The sequence below is a fragment of the Athene cunicularia genome (assembly GCF_003259725.1).
Source record: "Athene cunicularia isolate RWA chromosome 28 unlocalized genomic scaffold, athCun1 chr28_part2, whole genome shotgun sequence".
NCBI lineage: Eukaryota > Metazoa > Chordata > Aves > Strigiformes > Strigidae > Athene > Athene cunicularia.
Window position 1 is genome coordinate 1,775,214 of NW_020799140.1, and position 17,654 is coordinate 1,792,867.

A 17,654-nucleotide genomic window follows, 5' to 3' on the forward strand; every position below is an offset into this window, starting at 1 on the left:
GACCTCCTCCTTGATGGTTGTTTGGAGGGAAGAACCTTTTAGGGGGGACCGGATGGGTTAAGCTTTGGAGTGTCTTGAGCTGTAATCATTAGCTGTCAGTGAAGGCAGTAAAGGAAAGAATGTTTATTTGCGGCTTTTTGCTTTGAGACTTTTGTACTTGTTCTTTTAGGAGTGCTGTAATCTTAACTATTCACTGGGGGGGGGCAGGGGGGTGGCACTTCTGATGGGCTGAGACGATACAAAGGATATTTTAATGATCATGGTACTTGGCTAGGGCTCTGTTCCCAGGGCGGTCGTGATCTCTGAGTTGGAGCAAAATCACGTTGAAAAACTGTCTTTAATTTTACAAAAAGTGGAAGCTCATCAACAGAGGTACGATAAATATTTGGGAGGTGCTCTGATGCTTTTTGAGTCTATATAAAAAAAAAAAAAAGGGATACCCAAGGTAAAAGGGAAATGAATCTGCAGCCCCTCTCCCGCTCTGAAAGCAAAGAGGCAAATGACAAAGCAGAGCTCGGATAATGTGATGGCATGCCAGCTTTTGACTAAAGCCTGTTCTTGCTAACATATCCAAGATCAATTTATTCTATGTTGTTCGCTAGGAAAGGCATTTTATAACCAATTTTTAGGCCACATTTTGATTTCTATTCATCCGTCATTTACGTTTATTAGACTTTGAGGGACCCTCTACAGCTGCTGTTTTAACTCCAGCGTAAGCACACGCATGCAGAGCTCGCTAATGATTTGGTTAATGACAACGGTTGTAGCAAAAGAGGAAAATGACAATGAAGTGTATTTTGCAAGTACTTTTCTTCTTAGAATTCATGTGTTTTAGTAGACATTGACCCCTTCCAAGCGTGTGTGGATTCTTCAGGACTTTTCCAAGAGAGAGTCTGAAGACCCTTCATGTTGGTAGCGTGTTCTTGCTTGTTAATGGGAGAGAATTCTATCATATGTGTCTGCTCGGAGGTCTGCTTTCCTGGTTTGGGGAGTTGGGACCCAAGCCCTTGGCTCCCAGGTGAGCTTACGATACTGGTTTTGATGTAAACCAGGTGTGGTTACCACCCTTTATTATTAGAGATAGAGTTAGTACAAGAAATGGCTTCTTTAGTGACGTTAGTATCCCCCAAGCAAACAGCAGGAATCAGTGTGGTCTGAAGCCGTTTGATGCTTCAACCTATTTTCAGCAAATCTAATGGCTTGGGCTAGAAGCCTGCGGCGTCTGTTCCCATACAACAATGCAACTACACCAGGAAATCAAGCTGCTGGATATGAATTGTGGAAAAGACTGCTGTGCAGCTGCTTGATGTTGCGCATTGAATGAGGCATGTGGGATGCATTCATGTAAATACTGAATGTACTGTAAGGCTCTGTGTGGTTTGCTGGAGAGTCTCTTTTGCCACATTTTGAGTCTTCATCTTGAAATGCAGAATAGAAGATAATACCAGGAAATGTCATATCGATATTTGTAATACGCTAGTAGTATGCAGTATTTGCAAATCCAGGAGAGAGGAGAGAAAAAAAAAAAAAAAGGGAAGAGATTCCTTCCATTCTGTACTGCAAATGCAGAGTGTTTGCTGTGCTGCTTCAGCAGGTGGAACAAAACCAGTGAGGCGCAGATGATCCCCAACATGCATACAAACTCCGGATTTCTTCAATGAAAGTGCCCTTGGAAAAGTTCAAAAGCCTGGGATATCTTCCCTTTCAGCCCCTGCAATATGCATATTGAAAAGGATTTTACAAAACGAGTCATCCTTTTACCGTTGCGTTTAATCTTTTCTCAGTGCTCGCAGAGATCCTGTGAGTTCAGAAGTTGTTCCTTCTCTAAATAAAGGATTATGCTTTTCTTAATATTGATACTTACAGTTCAGTTGCTTCCCAAAGGAGATAGGATCTGAATTTCTGCGAAAACAGAATAGTGGGTAGAGCTTGTGAATCTGTTTTCCTAGGAAGACTCGAACAGCTTTAACCAGACAATTGTCAGTCAGTATCCTTGTCTGTGCTTTGCTTTTTGCAGGGAAAAGCCGTGCCCCAGTTCCTGATGCTTTAGGCACAAATAATTTTAATTTCTCTCTCTCTGATCTCATGATGAAAAACTGTGAGCGCAGCACTTACTCAGTGGTTTATTTGGGATTTTCAGGAGTGACTGTTTGAATCCTCTGACTTAGCGTGCTTGCCAAACTCCTTCCGTTTTCCCAAAGTCTTTCTTGTTTTTAGGAGGAGCCGAAAAAGGTTTGTTTCACGTACGACCTGTTCTTAAATTTGGAGGGAAATCCACCCGTGAACCACCTTCGTTGTGAGAAACTGACTTTCAACAACCCCACCAAGGAATTCAGACGCAAGCTCATTAGGGCTGGAGGGGTAAGTGCCAAAGTGACTGGAGACCTTGAAAAGGTTCCACTGAAATGTGTAGTGATCTTGTTTTGCTCTGGGCTTTCTTTTTTAGCTGCAGCCCAACACGCTACAGTTTTCTACGTTCATCTGAAGGATGACCCAGCCAATTTTTACTCCTGGTTATATGACTGCAGCACTTGAAGCAGAACTAAACCATTGCTGATGTGATTGGGCACTTCATTTTCAATTTAAATGTGACCATTAATATCAAAGCAGTAAAACCCCTCTGGAAATGGAGATCTGTGGATGTCCATCAGGCAGTTACAGTTATCTGTGACCTTCCTAATGCCATGAGCTGTATCAGTATAGAAAAGCTCAAGAAAAGGGAGAGGCTTCCAGTCTGTTCCTTCCTCATTTTTGCCACAGGAAAGCTTAATACTTGGTGCTTCCTGGTCAATAAATGTCCTCTAAACCTGAGGTCAGTTGCTTATGGCTTAGAAAATAAAAAAAAAATCAAGGAAAAGTGTTAGATACAGAGTGAAAATGGTCGTGGGAGGAAAACAATACGTACACTCTTGAAGGCACAATAAGATACGGGTTGCTAGAGTGGATGAACTCTTCTAGGAAAGTAATATGCAGCGATAGCCTAAAGAAATGATCCTCAAATAACTGCAAGATCTAGGAAATTAGTACAAGCCAAAAAGTGCATGAAGTTTTTAACCAGACAGAGGATGTTATGACTGTATTTGGAGACACCCCCACGTATTATAATGTACAATTGTTTTCTGTTCAAGGACTTTTATTCAAGATGGTCTTAATTGCGGGCAAAATTTTCTTCTAATAAAGCATGTTTCTAGCCTGAAAAAGTAAAAAAAGTTGTGGGGAAGTTTGTCAATAGTTAATCTCGGGGGTGGCAGGTGTTCCAAGCTGATCTGTCCAGATCTTCCTTGGCGTGCCAGTACTTTTCTGTATTGGACAGAAAGAGGAAGGGGCTTTTTTTCAGGCATAGGGTGGCTAGAACATCGTTTGCCTTCTAGGATTTTCGTAGTACGTTATCGTATTCTTTATGTATTGAGGTGTTTCATCTGTGAATCGCTTTTGGTGCTGTTCATCTAGTAAAAACTTTTGACGGTATTATTCTGACCATATAGTAAGAAGGAAGGGTTTCATGGAGCTCAGTGCTTGGTGCCTGTCAAGGGAGACACCCAAGGCCTGCATTTTTTTTTTTTTTTTTTTTTTTTTCTTTCCCCCCTGAATGAGTGAATTCAGCTTCTCCTAAACTGATGAAGTCTTGCTCATTCCTTCCAGATTTATCTTGCTACCCTTTTGCAGGGTAAGAGCATTTGCAGCAGAACACACAGTTCTTGTGCAGAGCTTTATTGCCTGCTTGTGCTCAGAACACTGGCATTCCCTTTGGGAAAGATACTTGATATTTCATGTTGCCTTTCTATTTTTTTTTTTGTGGTTTTAATGTTCTGTATTTGAGGACTTGCCTTGAAACTGAGCATTACCTAGCCTATATTTTTTAATGGCCTTTTAAGCAGGGGAAAAAAAACATTCAAAACATGAATAATAGTGTGTTAATTGAGCAAGTGACTTAACGTAATCATGTCTTAATAATCCACACGACCTTTTCTATAAATTTTTCTCCTCTTTATTACTAGGTAATGGTAATGCCAGAAGGAGCAGAAACTGTTTCAAGGCCAAGTCCCGATTATCCTATGTTACCCACAATACCACTCTCTGCCTTCTCTGATCCCAAGAAGACCAAACCATCCCATGGGTCAAAGGTTGGTGAAGCATGCTTTTGTGTCATCCTGAGGTGAAGAAGGCTCTCAGGACTTGCTACTAAGAGCTTGTTTAGCAGCTGGCTACTTCTAATTCCGCAACCTTCTTCCTTGTACTCTGTGGTTCGTTAGCTAATGGTCTGGAACTTAGCATAATTTAGGAGGCCTTTTTATGATTTGCTAGACTTCTCTCCGGGGAAATTTTGAACAGAAAATTAAATGTCCAAGACTGGAATTTCTGGTGAACCATATCTTCCTCCTGATCTGCTATAGCAGATAAAGTTGAAAGAAATCCTCCCTGACTTGTATCCTTGATGCTGAGTTTGAATGATGTGGATCTTTCACCGTCTGTTGTGTAAAGCTGTATCCCAGGTCCTTGCATCTCTTAGCAGCGAGGCTGAGTTGAGAGTCGGCACTCCCTCTGTCATCAGGACTGCTTAGGGTGGTGCTGTAAAGAACATAAAATATGCTGCGCTTGGTCAAACTGGTGATTTCAAGATTTGATGTTTGCCTCCAGCAGTATGTAGTTCTTGAAACTTCAGAAGAACCTTAAGTTTTCTTTTTTTCCACTTATGTGATGAAGTTATTTTTGTATAGTTCTATACAGGAGAAACAATCCACAAGCAACGTGTTTTGAAGCAGGTTATGTACACTTTATCAGCCTGAGCAGTCACAAATATTAACAGCAATTCATTTTATAGTGTAATTCAATTCTGATATCCATTTTCTTCAGGGCTCTAAACACTTCTGGCACTTCAGTCATGCTTTCTGATGTTGATGTTATGAAACAGAATAAAGATGACTTATCTGTTAGTGGCTGATTTAATTCTGGTCAGGAATTAAGCTTTAGAAAAGAGAGAAGGCAGAAGAGGAATAAAGGGCTCTGACACAAGCTTTGTTGAAAATTGCCAGTAGCTAAAGAGACCATAGTCTCCTGCTTCTCTTCCTCCAGGTTGCCCTCAGAGGGGCACGTGTGTTTACATCTCAGCGTGTCCCGTTCACACTCCAGTGCCTCCCCACAAGACTTCTAGGAGTGTTTTCAGTTCACCTACCATTTGCAAAGGGAAATGCTCCTTTGCCTTCATGTGTACCTGACTCTTAGGATGGGCCGGGTCCTAACGATTGCTGTCTTGAAGTTCTTATTAAATGCCTGCTGATATCAGAGACTTCGGTGCTCTTATGGTTGTGGGGACATTTCGGTATTTTTGTCAAGTTGCAGTGTGGTTGACGTGGTGAGTTGGGGGCTAGGCTGTGAACATAACCTGCATTTGCCATGGATGTGATTTAACCTTAAAAAAATTTCTTTAGTGGCTGGTTCCCTCCCCCTCCCCCCCCCAAAAAAAAAAAAGATGTGAGGTATAATGTAACACAGCTAGAGTGAGTTTCCTCTTATCTGGCTTCACATGTTAACCCTGCAAATTAAATCTGAACTAAACATCTATAGATGTTTATAGACCATGGAAAGGAACAGGCAGTTGTGAAACATGCTTCATCCTGTCCTAATGTAGATGTTTAAGTGCCTACTGTCAATTTTTGTCCATCAGCTTTAGGGAAATGTAGATGTTTACCTCGGAGGTAGATAAGTACATTAGGCATCTGTGGGTGGATGTCTACATGAAACAAATGCTAGGATGTGATTTATGAGCATGTGTTTTATAATTCTCTGCAGAGCTTCAGTTTCATACCTAGCTTGCTTCTTTTCTGTTGCTGAATTTTTAGGATGCAAACAAAGAAAGTAGCAAGGCATCCAAGCCACACAAAGTAACCAAGGAACACAGAGAGAGGCCAAGAAAAGACTCTGAGAGCAAAAACTCCTCCAAAGACCTTGAAAGAGAACAAAACAAGCCTTTGAAGGACTCCTCCAGAAAACCAACTGAGAACAAACTGCCTAAGGAGGAGAAGGCACCTCCAAAAGCTGCTTTCAAGGAACCAAAACTGGCCGTGAAGGAGACCAAACTGGAGAACACTTCTCCAAAGGGTGGGCCACAGCCGGAGTTAAAGTCTTCCAGCAAGAGGCCCTCCAACGTGGAGTCACCAAAGCCTAGTGCCAAAAAACAAAAAAAGAGTAGCTCCAAAGGGGTAAAGAATATTCTAGGGACATCTCCCAGAACCTCGTCTTCCTCATATCCAGAGAAGAAACAAACCAAGGAGAAGATGAATGCCAAAGTGGAAAAGGTAAAATCGGAAAGTGAGGCCAAGGAGATCAAAAAGCCTGTGGAAATGGAGGAGTCGAATTCAGAGGATGAAACTTCTTTCAAGTCAGAGGTGAGTAGGGATTTGTCCTCTACCAGAATTTTAAAGCATGCTGTTTAAATCCCTGCATGAAAAAAAGATGTTCAGAAATATCCCCTCAGACAAGATAGAGAACCAGATTGGCAAATGCTTAGGCTGGGTTATATCTGAAATAAAACTCTTTGAAAATCCTATCTGCATTAATCGTTATTGCTACCTGGTTTGCCTCCTATTTCAGATATGCAGTTCTATTTAGATTTATCTGCAGGCAGAGTTATCAAAAAGTCGGAGTTTAAGGTTATGGTCTCGTTCATCCCTTGCAGTGACATTTATAGAGCTAGAGTGGGCACAGATACTCTTTCTACCTGCTTATGATAACATAATGTGTTTGAATGTGGTCTTAATTCAGAAAAGGAGGAAATGATTTTAGTTTTGTTTCTGAAGAAAGCAGTATTAAAATGTAAATAGAAAACCTTATTTCTGACATAGCCTGTAAGAAATGTGCTATTGGCTAAAGCTCAAAATACAACCACATGCCACTAAACCTTAATAAGTTGTGCTGTAAAACATAAAACAAATTATGTTATTGTACTACTATTTTTAAAAGCTGTCTAAATATTTTTTTCTTTTTTACAACTACGAACATTCCTCTATCCTCTGCTGTCTAAAAATCGTTTTCCAAAAGAAGGCAAAAAAAAAAATATTTAGGAGGGGAAAGACAATGACTTAAATCTAAACTCTCACTACTTTTTGCTTGTATATTTTATATTTGCTATAAAGAATCCATATACCTTCTAACAGTATTCACAGGATAATGTCACATGAATTTTTGAACTGCCTCCTACCAGCCACTTCTAGAAAGATTTGTCTTACTAGAATAAATCTTTTAGGGACAGTGTGTTATGATTTGATCAGCACCATGATACAGTAAGTAGTGATGTGTTTATTTCAGAAAGGATTTTTTTTTTTTTTTCCAAAAGATTCCTGGTAGAAGAGCTTATGGGGAAGTGTTAATTCAAGTTACTCTGCAAAGATTTTTTTTTTCCCCAGATTGATTAAATGTGTTGCTTGTGCATTAGAGGCAGCTCCTCTCCACTTTTATACCTGAAGTGCATCAGTGTGAGGCAAGCCCCTCATTTCTGTACCAGATACGTGGCCCTTGCTGCGAGCTCTGTGCTCTGCTGATCTCTGAAGTCCTGAGCGTCTTGTACTTGGTTTTTTTTTTTTTTTGGTGTCATCCCTCCGCTGGCACTCACCATGCAGCTGTAAGCTGATAGTGCTGTTTAGACTGTTCCATGAAACCACAAACTCTGGTTGTGGATCCACAGCGTCTGCTGCAGCCCTGTCCTGCCCCCACCATGCTTTGTATGCTTCGCTGTCCTCTCTTGCACCAGCTCTTGTGTCTGTTGGATGCCTGACAGAGGTATTTGAGTGCTAGCCCAGAAGGAGGGTAGGAATACTCAGTGTGATGGGGCGGGAACTGTGGCAGCTGCCAGTCAGATCAGCTTAGGTTTCTGTGGAACTTGAAGCTTAAGGGTATAACTGCATAATGCATTGGCATGGGCAGAGAAGGCTGTTTGAGTTCCTTTTCCACCCTGGGGGGTTATTTTTGCTCCCAGCGCTGCAGTTTGCTGCTCCATGGTTTGTACTGGTACAGCTGTTGTGGGGATGTGTGGTAAGCCACATCACTAAAGCGAACGAGCAGCTGGAGGTGGACCCGGGCCCGGAAACTCTTAAATCAGCTTTGCTGCTGCAGCCAACATATTGTGCAACATGCTCCGAGGCTGCAGCTCCGCGATTGCTTTGAGTTGACATCTTTGCAGGCTGCTGTTGAAAGGAACAGTCTTGCTCTCATTTGTGCTGCTGGCATGAGAGCTCGTGTGACTTTGCAACGGGCCAGAGGAGTTTCTTCTTCCATTTCAGCTTCTGCTGAAAGTTAGTTGTCCTTTCTTTCTTTTTTTTTTTCCTTTTTCCTTTTTTTTTTTTTTTTCTTCCCCCATCAAGCCCAGTTCCCTGAACTGGCCTCATGCTTGGCTGCCTAAATGCTAATGCTGACAAAAGGGAGAGGCTGAGATGTGAGGGCAGGATTGCTTTTTCCATTGTCGGCGTGTGCTTTTGTCATATCACAGTGACAGTAACTGCAGCCCGAGCATGCGGAGCATGTCCAGCCAGATGCCTCCTAAAGGGCTGAAATAGCTGACAGGGGTTAAGGGCAAAAGGAGAGACGGGGGTCTACACCACTTCCAACTTGTGTTTCTTAGGTCCTATTAAGTCATTTTAAGGGAACACCTGCTAGATTATCATCAGTGAAGTCTGTGGTGAGACACAAGAGCTGTGCTCCCTTATCTTGAAAATATTGCCCTTTATTTTCACGTTGCAATTTTTCTAAACAAACAGGGGCCTGCTGCAGCGTGCCAATAGATTAGACACTGGCATTGTTACATCATTTTCCTTTGCTACTGAATAATTCACAAGGGTTGTAATAGCCCTTTTTGATATTTTTCTCAGCGTTCTTACGGTTGAATAAATGAAACTTTCTAACGGTACTTGGGTGATAAATTATAGGGAAGGACGGTACTGGGATGAAAGTCCTGGTGCTGCTTTCACTTATTAATGTCCAAAGCTGCTGCCGTGCCGCCTCCTACCTCTTTACAACGTTTGTGCAGTAGTAACACTTTCTGTAACAAAGTTTATCGCTGAACAGGAACGTGTGATTTTTCTAGCACCAGGATTTGGTAGTGGAAGGAATAAGTGGATTCCCAGGCATGGTGCAGTGAAACCGAAATGCTAAATTTTCAGGGAATTACGTTAAAAAAAAGGCAAGGTGATATTACAGTACATGGAGAATCTTTAAACTAGATCCTGCTGAGTAACAAAACCCCCTTTAAGATTACAGTAATAGTCGCTGCTGCTTTTGGGGAGGAAATAGTTGATTTAGCCTTCACTGCCACCTCGCGGCCCTTTACGCTAAAGCATGGGGTTGCTGTGCAGGAGCTAGTTTTGATGTTAAAAACACACGTAGCACTAACACTTTGTTTCTGGATGCTGTTACTAGCAGTAGTTCGTTCTGAGTTGTTACTCATACTGTGTAGTATGCCGACTACCGACAGTGGAGGTGGTTTCACTGGAGCTTAGCTGGTTTCTGTTAGGTGTTTCGTACTAAACTCACTCAAATTGGTGTAGAAACAACTGTTTTGAGGGGGTAGTAATAAATTTAGAACTAAATTTGGAGTCGTTTGAGCTGGTTAGGATAGGCATCCTTCTCATGTTTAATGATCAGTACGAGATGTTCCGAGGGGAAGTTGGTGGGTTACAATAACTCAAAATTAAGTGGGCTTTGATAATTGTTCTAGGATGTATGCTAGTCCTCTTTCACCTTTCGAAGTAGGGGTTTTCCCACTTGGACGTTTTTCAGATGCTATATTTCATCACTTGAAGCTGTTTGAAACTAGTGGTGGGAGCTGTTGATGCTGCTGCCCAGGAGTGCTGAGCTACAGCGTGCCAGAGTGTTCATCGATGTTGTTTTTACCCACTTTACGTTTTGTGTGTTTTCTGTCATTCCAAGAACTGCATTCAGTGATGTATGATGTTGTAGAGCGCTCAGATGCTTCTGTCTCACTGTGCTTTGTGCTCTGCGATGGTTTTCTGGATTAGAAAGGTTAAGATTCTTTTTCTTTTTTTTTTTTCCCTTTTATGGGGGGTTAAGTCTGTCCAGTCCAGCCCTTCCAACTCCAGCTCCAGCTCTGACTCCAGCTCTGACTCTGATTTCGAGCCATCTCAGAACCACAGTCAAGGTGTGTTGCAAGAAATAAAATCTGTTTAAAATCTTCCTTGCATAAACTTAAAAGGTGCATGAGAATTAAGATTTATTTTCCCAGCACCACGTTTAAGGCTAATACCATTTCTTGTATGCAACCATGTGTTGCAGCTGTGATGCTTCAGCAAGAAAAGGCAATAATGTCCTGGTGTAATCATGAACGAGTATTTTTCTTGGTTTGGCAGTTAATTTACGAGAAGGGTATTTCTCTGGATTTGGTTCTTTCCCTGTTGATTTTGGTTTCTTCCTTGTGTTTGCTGCTGCTTGATCCACAGTGTCACCAGAATATTTTCTCCTCCAATCTCGTGTATGTTTTATTAAAAACTATAAACGTGGCATTCATCACTTTGCCAGTGTATAACAGCTTCTTTATCAGATTCCTCCACTGATAATCCAGAGAGATACACTGTGGCTAAGAGGAAATGTTCTAACCTTAGCAAATGCTTTGTTGCTACAAATACTGCCTCTTGAGTGACATTTAAAATAGTCCCTAAACGCATGAAAAATGTGTCCTTTTGTTTTCATTTCAGAAGAGTGGGAGGATCTGGGGGGAAGCCAGGGTGCCTTTACAGCAGTTGTAAAGTTTGTCAACTCTGCTTTAGTTCTGAGACTGGAATACCGTGTCTTTTAGCAATATCTTTGCAACATGAAAATACCAGTGACGCCTTATTGGGAAATCTTGATGTATCTTCATATTGACTGACCTGGTTTAGATCAGATAGCGTGGATGGAGCAATGCTGCCCGTGTCCTGGTGCTGAGTTGCTTTCTCCCCTCTGATCCCAGGCCCGCTGCGCTCCATGGTGGAAGATCTGCAGTCAGAGGAGTCAGATGATGACGACAGCTCCTCTGGAGAAGAGGCAGCAGTCAAAGCAAACCCAGTCAGCCGGGATTCCAGGTGGTAACAAATCAGGAAGAAAGATGTTTATTGTCTCTTTGCCCTCCACGTTTGTTATTTTTGTGTGCCCTCTGTTTGCGGGGAGGAATTGAAGTGATGGGGCTGTGTGTGAGAGGAAGGTGTGAGAGAAGGACGGGAGTGCTTAGTGTTGGGGGGGGGACGACATGGAGTCGATGAAAACAGCGAGGTGAGAACAGAACTGGATGAGGAGAAATCACCGGAGCTCAGAGAGCACCAGGGGGAAGTGATAGGTGTGGAGCTTGCAGGTGTTAGTGACTGAGCCCCTTAAAATAGTCACCTAATTGTCATCCTCAGATCTCTGCTGAGCTGAACGGTGTGGGACACCTTTGATCTGCAGAGATTAGAGGAGAGTGGTGGAGGCTGCCGGCATGTGGGCTCTTACTGCATGTCGCTGGTACAAAACGGAGAACTCCGAGTCTTTGCCGACAGTGCGTGCTGACAGTTGGTTACTTGACTCCTGTGGGACTTGGTTAACAGCTGTTTCCTGCTTTAGTCAATGGAAATGGTTGAATTTCATCCTTCTACCCTCAGGAAATGCTGTTGTAGCCAAAACCTGGCGTCTTGAGCTGAATATCTGGAGCCAAATGCTTGACCCAGATAGCAGCTGCGAATTTCAAATGATGCTTTTGTTAACCAAAAACAAACAAACAAAAAAATCTGTTGTTGCACTCTGTCCTTACCGACTAAATAGGAATGGAGAGACTCTGAAGGGTATTTAGATCTTTAGGGGATAGGTAATAAACAGTCTTTCAGGCTCATCAGAAGTAGGATACCTGGTACAATACATCTGTAGAGCCACAAGAACAAAGTCTCAAAGGTCACAGCAGAAACGCTAAATGCAGGGTTTGCCTGTTCTCAGTTGGAGGTGTGGGTAAGCCTCTCGTGCTTGGAGTGAATCCCCAAAATGAGCAGTGGCTGTTTGTGAAAATCAAGTGGTACTTGGCTCAGTTGTTCTGAGGGAACTTGTGCCTGAAAGAGCTGAACTGTGAGGTGTCGGCTAAAACTCCCTACTCTGCCTGCCCAGGGTGTGGAAAATGGCAAAGGCAACCTCAGCTGGGAAAGAAGGGATTCCTGGAAATTACCGACCGACTGTTTCTCCCAGACAATTTAGTGGTCTGTAATAAAGAAGAGAATTCCACTTAATTCTGTGTGGTTCATTTGACAGCTAAGTAAGCTTCCTGCTGCCTGGTGATGCTAATTCTCTGCTGCTTGGTTTTCAGACTGAGCCTTAGTGACAGCGACAGTGATAACAGTGCAGATTCCTGCCTGCCAAGTCGAGAGCCACCTCCTGGTCAGAAACTGCCCCCAGCAAATAATAAGGTATTGCATCCTACGTGCTCATACAGTGCTACTTTCCACCACTCTTGGCTCCTGCACTGTCTTCAGCCCATGGTGTTAGCTCTGACTTGCACCAAATTTTCCCTATTTCACTGTCCTCGTCCGACAGGTAATTTGTCTCTGTCCAGTGCTGTGCATCCAAGTCATTAAACCACCATGTTGTCTGAACTCATTTTGGTCCCTGCTGTTGCTTTCTTTTATCCTCAGGCATCTGGAAGAAAAAGCCCAGAGTCTTGTAACAAGCCGGAGAAGATCCTGAAGAAGGGAACTTACGACAAGGTATGTTTGAGGATTTGCCTATCAGAGAACTGTTGGATCCTCAGTAACATTTCTGTGTAGAGAACAACTGGAATCTGCCGAGCCTGTTCGCATTGTTCTGTCTCGGCAGGTTAAAAGCTTGAGTCTAATGAAAACCAGATGTGGAAAGGACAGACTTTGGAGAGTGACACTGCAGAAATTGTGTATATTAAATAGATGGACCCCCAGGTCGTTTCCATATGCAAAATGTTAAAATTGTTTTTATTTGTTTGCCCTTTGTCTGAACCAGTGGTCTGGCGGCTGCTGCAGTGGCAAGTGCCTCTTCATGAAAGGCAGCTTTCATCTGTCTTTGATCTTACAAATTAAAGATTGTTTGATGCTCTGTTTTGCTGGGTTAGTTGAAACCTTTGTTCAATGAAATTCCCTTCTTCCTTGCCTCCAAGGAAAGCAGAACAGTGTACGTGCTCCTACAGCACGGTAACTCGCAAGCAAAGGCCAAACCCCAACTAGTCCAGAAAGTTCTCTCACTGTGACTTTTTCCATAAAGAAATCAAGCAAACGGGAACTTAATATTTTTCCTTAATCATTAAGGTGATTACAATAATGAAAAGACTCCGTCTGTAGCTCTCACTTGTGTGTGTTAACGCTTTTTCAGCAGGGGAATATCGCAGAGGTTAATCACTTCATGTTAGGTCTAAGTGTGATCTTGGAGATATTGCATCCGAGTCTCCTGCTAGCTACGGAATCTTCCGCTGTTAACCGTAGCCGAGATGGCTTATCTGGGGCAAGGTTTGTAGGCAAGCGTATCTTTTATTAGAGTACTTAATACAGATAGAAGGGGATGCTCTTGAGACCCATCGAAGAAAGTGCCTGAAATACCGTCAGCTTTTCCAACTGTCCGAGGTTTTATAAAAGGTACCAGCTCTCCCAGCAAGCACAGCATTCAGCACTGCTTGGGTGTTTGGGAAAAGTGCTTTTCTCGGCGTGAATGTGCTGGAGAAGGGAATATCTCAGAAATTTGGGAGGGGGAGTGAGTTTGGGATTTTTTGGTTTTTTTTGGCTGTGGTACAATTACTTAAATGAGTTCAGTTTTGCTGACAGAGCGACGAACAACTCCGGGGCAGCTTTACAGATTAAGAATCTATCCCCTGTGAGCAATAGTGTGCCAACAGAAACTTGCCTTGTTGGCTACCTAAATAAAAAAAATTTAAAAATTAAAAAATAAAAACCAAACCACCCTTATATAGAAACAATTAACATGTTGAGCTTGTAAACAATCCTGCATTTCCCATTGTGGCATATGTAAAACTACCTGGGGATACAGTGCGCTCAGAGAATTTTTCCCTACCTAGACACAACTCCTTGTCCAGCAGATTGCTGGGATGTCGCTCGCTGACGCAGGTATTTTCAGATAATGAGTTGTTCGTTAGCACAGCCCGCTGACGAAGAGCTCGCACTCGGTGAACTTCCCCTTGCTGAGGTCCTGTGAGCTCAAAGATTCTGACCACTTCTTAAAGCTGGTTCCAGGTGGTTGTTTAAAGGTGTCGTAACTAGTCTTGCTGATGGTCTGCAGACCATCTGTATTTATGTGAAGTCTTTAGTCTCCCAGTACTCGATAAGGATGGAGGAGGCAGTAAAAAGACGTAGGGAAAAATTGGGAATAGGAATATGTCTGAAAGGGGCTCAAGTTCCTCTGATCCTCACTAGGAAAGTCACTTCGGCAGTCGTACAAGCATGCCACATATGTCACTATTTCTGTTCCTGCCTCCTTTACAGGCCTACACTGATGAATTAGTGGAGCTTCACAGGCGACTAATGGCACTACGAGAGCGCAATGTGCTACAGCAGGTAGAGATCATTTGTCAGCTTTCTGGCAAGCTGTTGTACTCTGGTAATCTTTGTGTCCAAGGGTCTCAGCCGGACCCCTGCGATGCTTGGCCTCTCACTTGCATCTCCTCCTGAGAGGGTCTGGTTTGCTTTGAAAGCAAAGATATGTAGAAAAAAAAAAAAAATCAGATGTGCATGCAATGTTTTTGTTGGAAAAGATACAGAAGTGTGATTTGTGCATCTTTTCCTCTGCCATCCTGGTAGCGGTCCCAAAGCTGGGCGCTCTCGGTCTGATTTAAAAGGAAAGAAATGTGCCCACATCGCTTTCCAGACTGAGCTAGTCAGGCACGCAGGAGCTGGTTTGCTTTTCTGGGAGAGGATTCCCTTTGTGTTGCGAGACGTTCTCATCTCCGAGGCTGTTTGGAAGGGATGAGGACAGGACTGGATGGGTTGCTCTGTATCTGCTGTGACCTTTCTGCTCTGCCTGATCTTTATGGGCTCTCTCTATGCATCCTTGTCTCCTTTCTGTACAGATTGTAAATCTCATTGAGGAAACCGGGCATTTTAACGTTACCAACACAACCTTTGACTTTGACCTCTTCTCCTTGGATGAGACGACCGTCCGTAAGCTGCAGAGCTACTTGGAAGCGGTAGCGACATGACGCTTGGCCTTAGAAGCAGGCTGCTTTTGAAACCAGAAATCCCCTTTATTGGTACCAGGAAACGAACCCATGGAACTAGGCCTTCTTATTCTCTTGATTCACCCGAAGCACTGCCTTAGAGAACAGCCATGCTCTACGAATGCACAGCCAGCTGCACTTTTCTTGTAGGCTTCAAACAAGCACCCATATTGCTGAGTCTGTCCTCCCTAGCTTCATAAGTACGCTTGGGCGCAGGGCCCGAGTAGAGCAAAAGACGTGCTGCACTTAGCTGCACAGTGTGACCTTTATGGTTTTCCTTCAAGAAACTTGTGTTTGAAGAGCACATTTTCAGGCGTCTCCCGAGATCTGAAGAAGCGTGGACGATGTTTTTCTTCACCAAAATCTCGGGACCAGCCTGCCCGCGGAGAGCTCTAGCGAGCCTCGTTTCCTCCAGCTCCGCGCAGAAGCGTTCACGCTGTGTAACACGATTGGCTTTTACAAAGCTAGCCGAGAGACTGACGACAGAGGAGGCTTCCCCGGGGTCCTGCTGGTCGTCTGCAGAGGAAAGTGGACAGATTCCAGTTTTGATCACTTGCGAGTTAGTTCTGCCGCCGCTGGGTACAGAGCGCTGCTGTCACTTGGCTCCCGATTCCTCCAGGGCGTCGTTCCACGCGCGGGACCTTCAGCTTCCTGCAGAGACAGTTCGTGCTCTTTGAAGAGGCCTCTAGAATCTGCTGTCTCCCGCTGGGGTTTTGAGATGTCTTGTTTGTTGATCTGAGCTCCTAAACAAAGTCTCACTCCTTTCAGTCTGCTTTAACTGTAATAGGACTACAAAACTGTAAGCTGTATATTTTATATATATATTATATATATATGTATGTACTGTATGTATAAGAAGGGCCTAGTTGGGTCTTATGATCTTAAGGGTGTGTTTTTCTGTTATGTTTTTTAATGGCTATGGCAGGGGAAGGGCGCTTAATAATTGACTTGTTTGTTAAAATGCCTCTTGTGGACAATTTTTAGTGTATGAAAGCCGAACAGCAATCTTCAAAGCGTTTTGTGCTCTGGAAGGGGCTCACCTGTCGTCTTCTCATTTGTCAGTGTTGAATAACTTTGCCAAAATACGTGATTGGTTTTGTTCTACGTTCTCAAAGAGGAATCTCCTACAGTGGCCCCTATAGTAGTGGCTGTACTTTGGGAAAACCAAAACAAGGGAGAATTTTATCTTTTGGGCACACCTGGAAAACACTGATGTAAAAACCAAGTGAAGTCAGGTTTTGTTTCATCCTCCCTCTCCCTCCCCGCTGCCTGTTCAAGAAATGGCAGGAAACAGTGAACACTAATGCAGAATCTTTCATGTATTTCTAGTTAAACTAGTCTTGACTTCCAAGTGTTGTCTCGATGGGTGTGAGGAAAAGTCCTGTAGCTTTCATCAAAAATGTATTATGCTCCTGTTCCCTAATTCCAGTATTTCTTTTTTTTTTTTTTTTTTTTTTTTTTTTTTAAATAGTAAATGTCAGTAATCAAAGCCTCAAGGCTTAATACGTACGCAGACCAAGACAACAGGAAAATACTTCTGACCCCTCTTTTGCCCTTTACTACAAAGGCCAAGGCCAAAGGAAAAGCTGCGTCCTGATCTCACCTCCAGCACAATTCAACTCACAGCAACTCTGAGAACCTTCAGACCATCAGCACTTGGCCGTGCCCTCAGCAACACGCCGAAGGACACTGAAAAGTAACAGAGTTCTGTCCAATTTCCTTGCAAAAACCATTATGGCTAGAAGTCAATTTTGGATATTTTTTTTTTTTCTCCTTTTTATAACAATGCAAGCTACTACACATCCTCGAAGACCTGAAGCAATGCTGACAGCAGCACTGCCACCTCCTTCCTAGAGTACAATAATCCATCCATGCTCTCAAGAGTGACACAAGAACAAACACTTTATCCACAAATACCTGTACATGGCATGTTCAGAACAGCATTCAGCCAGCCTATAGAGAATCTACACAGGAACTCGTTCATATGTAACTAGAAGGGGACACAAGATGAGGCCTGAAGTTGACCATTCTTTGTTTGCAGAGTCATTCCTCCTGTGGTCCCCGACGCTACCACATACCCCAAAAAACAACAACTCTGTAGAACAACTAAGTACTTGCAAGAAACCTTTTAGTAACAAATCAGCATGTGCACACAATGGAAAAGAACTATTGCTGGGGGAACAATTCTATTTCAGGTTTTCAAGGAGATTATAAACAGTCTAAAAAAACCCATGTGTAAAATACTTCTTATAAAAACCAAACAAAATCCCTATCAATGCTCATTAGACATCACGATTAAAGTCAGTTCCAGGACAGGACGATGGCCCAGCCGCGAGCCCCGGGCACTTCCAGCCGAGCTCAGAACAGCCGCCGCTCCTGTTCTCGGACCGGCTGGGAGCGGCGCGGCCGCTCGGATCTCAACAGGAGAAGGGGGCAGAGGGGAGGTGGCACCTCCGATCCCTCG

The 17,654-nt window shown here is 43.2% G+C and overlaps 1 protein-coding gene across 1 annotated transcript in view; it reads left to right on the plus strand.

Moving 5' to 3' along the window:
• The window catches only part of MLLT1 (MLLT1, super elongation complex subunit), a 29,947-nt gene extending 12,299 nt beyond the window's left edge, over positions 1 to 17,648 (plus strand). The window contains exons 4-12 of the mRNA XM_026865157.1: positions 2,218 to 2,361; positions 3,999 to 4,124; positions 5,841 to 6,386; positions 10,060 to 10,147; positions 10,955 to 11,066; positions 12,308 to 12,407; positions 12,633 to 12,704; positions 14,460 to 14,531; positions 15,044 to 17,648. Coding sequence (XP_026720958.1) covers positions 2,218 to 2,361; positions 3,999 to 4,124; positions 5,841 to 6,386; positions 10,060 to 10,147; positions 10,955 to 11,066; positions 12,308 to 12,407; positions 12,633 to 12,704; positions 14,460 to 14,531; positions 15,044 to 15,172 — 1,389 coding nt within the window. The 3' untranslated portion in view covers positions 15,173 to 17,648. The remainder of the gene's footprint in view (positions 1 to 2,217; positions 2,362 to 3,998; positions 4,125 to 5,840; positions 6,387 to 10,059; positions 10,148 to 10,954; positions 11,067 to 12,307; positions 12,408 to 12,632; positions 12,705 to 14,459; positions 14,532 to 15,043) is intronic.
• The last annotated feature ends 6 nt before the right edge of the window (positions 17,649 to 17,654 follow it).